This window comes from Penaeus japonicus, unplaced genomic scaffold, assembly GCF_977035675.1.
Source record: "Penaeus japonicus unplaced genomic scaffold, GWHDUDI00000001_assembly GWHDUDI00000001, whole genome shotgun sequence".
In the NCBI taxonomy this organism is placed as follows: domain Eukaryota; kingdom Metazoa; phylum Arthropoda; class Malacostraca; order Decapoda; family Penaeidae; genus Penaeus; species Penaeus japonicus.
Genome location: NW_028234403.1, coordinates 55,056,895 through 55,061,122, shown reverse-complemented (window position 1 = coordinate 55,061,122; position 4,228 = coordinate 55,056,895). Strand labels below are relative to the sequence as shown.

Here is a 4,228-nt window from a genome sequence, read left to right as displayed (position 1 = left end):
CGTCATTATTTCTGATAAAGGTCAACAATAGTTTTTAGTTTAAATATATAAGCTTTAATTAACGTATATCATACAGGTAACAATTTTTTAAACACAGTTTTTGTATCATTTGCTTAAGTCTTCATAATTTTACTCTTCTCTCATATCCCATATTGTTTAAAAAGACTGTCCAAAAGGGCATATATGCTTATAATCATGGGTAGGCTTGTAATTTAGCAAATTATCTTGCCTTTTTAGACAAGAAAAGCATTATTGAAATTGAACAGTCCAACTTCAAATATAACTGCTCATAATGCAAAAAAAAATTCAACTAACTCTGAGAGAAATTACTTGGATATGCAATGGATATGGCATTGTTGTGATTACCAAGGAAATGTAGGTAGTGTAAATAGCAACAGCAGTTGGCAAATTAAAAATTCTCCATACTAACTTAATGTTTCACTTTATTAAACAACAAATACAACATTCACTGAAAGAAACCACCAAAGTTTTGGTTTGTTAAGAATAACCTGTGAAGCACGTGAGCCCGCACACATACACAGTACCTACTATCTACCTATACCTGTACACACTCACACACATATCTATCTCTAACTCGTTTCATTCATCTATAACTAGCTATCAGTACACATTAATATCTATTTCTATCCACGCACACACAATCTCTATCTAGACAAATATATATCTGTGTATAAAAAAAAAAGAAAAAACACCCACATCTATATCTGTCTATCCACATCCACATCTATGTCTATGGACACATGCCTGTATCCATATATCTACACACACACACACACATGTACACTTGTTCTCTATGCTATACACTATCTAGTAACACAATAGAATGTAAAAATAACAAAAACATCACATATTCATAATATTCAACAATATAAATTCAGGAACATTACAGACAATCAATATTCATTGTTTCTTGTTTTGTCCAAGAAATTGATTCTGTGTTCCATTTCTCTTTACTGATAATTTGCACTGTAATTTATCAACTCGATTATCTATCTATTGTATTATCTATCTGTCTACATATTTCAGTTGGTTATATTTTCAGTTTGCTCTGTTGAGATCAATTTGCAAATCTTTGTTTAAATGAGAAGGACATTAGCTACGCACTTTAATTCTAACTTCAATGAATGTTCTCATTTGTATTTCACATTCAACATCCTCAATTATATGACTCCATTTGCTGTCAATGTCTCTATACTCTTCCTGGCTATCCTTTCTACATATATATATATATATATATATATATATACATATACATACATACACACATATATACCCAGCCTTGCTCTTAATCCACGCCCTTATTCATACAAAGACACACCCCAATCTTCCTTGACGAGGTCGGCTGCTCGCTCGCCTATCATTATGGTGGCAGCGTTGGTATTTCCCGAGACCACCAAGGGCATGATCGAGGCGTCGACGACTCGTAAACCAGTCACACCTCGAAGTCTAGAGAGGGAGAGGGAGAGTTAGGGTGTAGTTAAGGGTGATGAGGGGGAGGGGAGGGGGGGTTCATGTGGTGGGTGGTGGTGGTGATGACTGTGGTGATTATGAGGAGGTTGGCAGCATAATGAGGTGGTGATGAGTGTTAGGATGGAGAAATGGGTCTTGTGGTGATGGAGTATTGTGTCTAAGAGTGAGGTGGTGATGACTCTAGTGATGATTATGAGGAAGATGGATGGATTAATTACACTGATAGTTAGATGGTGATGGCTGTAGTGATGAATATGGGAAAGATGGATGGAGTAATGATTTTTGGGGGTAGTGGTGACTGGTGGTGATGATGATGAGGATGGAGTAGAGACACAATTAAAGAACGGGTGGTGATTGTGATGCTGGCGATGGTGATGAGGATGGAAGGATTGAATGTGAAAAGGAGATGGTGGTGATCGTAATGATGGTGACGTCGAGGAAGAGCATAAAGTGATGACGATAATGAAAACATGAGATGAAATAAGATTCAAGAAAAGACAAAAAGAACAACAAACAATATATAATAAAATCAGTATAGGAACATCAAGAACATAAACATAATAACAATAAAACAATATAATAATGAATTTTAGAATAGACAAATAAATACATATAATAAAATCAACATTAGAAAAACATGACAAAAAAAATAAAAATAAAAAAAATAATAATGAATATTAAGAACAAACAAACAAATAAATACATATAATAAAATCAATATAAGAACATCAAGAAAAACAACAAAACATCAACACAACAAAAGCACACTCACCTAAGCCTATGATCCACCACGCTATAAGGGTCAGATTTGGGTGCCATTTTGCACGTCCCGGCCGGGTGGTAGGAAGTGTGGGTGAAATAGCGAACGAAACACACCCAGTAGGCGTCAGAGAAGGGTTTGTTGTGCGCACATTCTGGCAACACCTGTTTAGGGGGATGGGGAAGGGGAAGGGGGAGGGGGGGGGGTAGGGGGGTAGAGGAGGATTAATGGTGTTGTCTTTTTATATAGGTAGAGCACACATTTACAGTTGCATACACACATGCACGATGTATATGTATATGTATATATACATATATATACATATACATGTATGCACACACATTAACACACACACACACACACACACGCATATATATACATATATACATATATATATATATATATATACACACAAAGATAAATATGTATACACACACACACACACACACACACACACACACACACACATATATATATATATATATATATATATATATATATATATATATATATATATATATATGTAATATATATATATATATATATTATATATACATACAGATATATATACATATACATATAATACACACACACACACACACACACACACACACACACACACATATATATATATATATATATATATATATATATATATATATATATGCATATATACGTAAACATATGCATATGTATATTCATGTATACACATTCATCTATTTATCTGTCTATCTATCTATCTATATGTATACACACACACACACACACACACATATATATATATATTTATATATATATATATATATATATATATATATATATATATATGTATATATATGTGTGTGTGTGTGTGTGTGTGTGTGTGTGTGTGTGTGTATGTGTGTGTGTATATATATATATATATATATATATATATATATATATATATATATATAACCACACACAAACACACACACATATATATACATATCCATATATATACTTATACACATATACCTATAGACTATAAAAGTTTTCAGATTGAATAATCTTCGCATCATATTTCTGTCACCAAACATACCACAAGTACTCAAAAAAAAAAAAAAAAAAAAAAAAAAAAAAAAAAGATATCTCTATACTGAAAAGATAACAATGCTCATCTCACTTCCCACTCATCCATCTCCTGTTCACTTGTTCATATGTTCACGGAATGTCACGAATATTGGAATATATATATATATATATATATATATATATATATATATATATATATATATATATATATAGACTATATATAGAATAGATATAAAACATGTGCCACAGAAATACCTTATCGTGGAATTTGGCACCGTGTTCCTCCCGAAGCGCTGGTGCCGCGCCCACCTTCAGGGCAAACTTTACTCCTAAAACATCAAAGTAAAATTTAGATCTTTTAAAAGGATGGGTGAGTATCTTTATTGTTTGTGTTTTATAAACTTTGCATCGTTGTGTTAGTTGATTTTAGGACCTTAGGTCGTTTGTGATTAGGAGAATGAATAGAGAGAGATATTGATGAATATATTGATGAATAGAGAGAGATATTGATGAATATATTGATGAATAGAGAGAGATATTGATGAATAGAGAGAGATATTGATGAATATATTGATGAATATATACAGAGTGAAGAAATATAGAAGAAAAAAAATATATATAGCATATTTACAGTAATTAAATCATAATATCGCCACGTACACAAACAAGAACATTCACAAACTGACAAAAAAAAACACACAAACAAAAAACAAATAACCAAACCTCACACACTTAACTTAACAACCTCAACTATTAACGAGACAAACAAAAACAAACAAACAAACAAACAAACAAGCCACAAACCAATCACACAAACCCACACAAACAAAAAAAAACAAACACAAACAAAACAAACACAAACAAACACAAACACAAACCTCTAACAAGAGAATCAGCATCATCAGGATGCGCTAAAAAGTTAGT

The 4,228-nt window shown here is 32.1% G+C and overlaps 1 protein-coding gene across 4 annotated transcripts in view; it reads right to left on the bottom strand.

Annotated features, from left to right (window-relative positions):
- Positions 1-426: 426 nt before the first annotated feature.
- Positions 427-4,228, bottom strand: part of LOC122250368 (glucose dehydrogenase [FAD, quinone]) — a 28,823-nt gene continuing 25,021 nt past the window's right edge. For all 4 annotated transcript variants that reach the window (XM_086542854.1, XM_086542844.1, XM_086542847.1 and 1 more), the window contains exons 11-14: positions 4,183-4,228; positions 3,560-3,633; positions 2,264-2,415; positions 427-1,467 (exon numbers count right to left, since the gene is read on the bottom strand). The exon at positions 4,183-4,228 is cut by the window's right edge and continues 132 nt beyond it. In XM_086542854.1, the coding sequence (XP_086398980.1) occupies positions 1,320-1,467; positions 2,264-2,415; positions 3,560-3,633; positions 4,183-4,228 (420 nt within the window). In that variant the 3' untranslated portion in view covers positions 427-1,319. The remainder of the gene's footprint in view (positions 1,468-2,263; positions 2,416-3,559; positions 3,634-4,182) is intronic.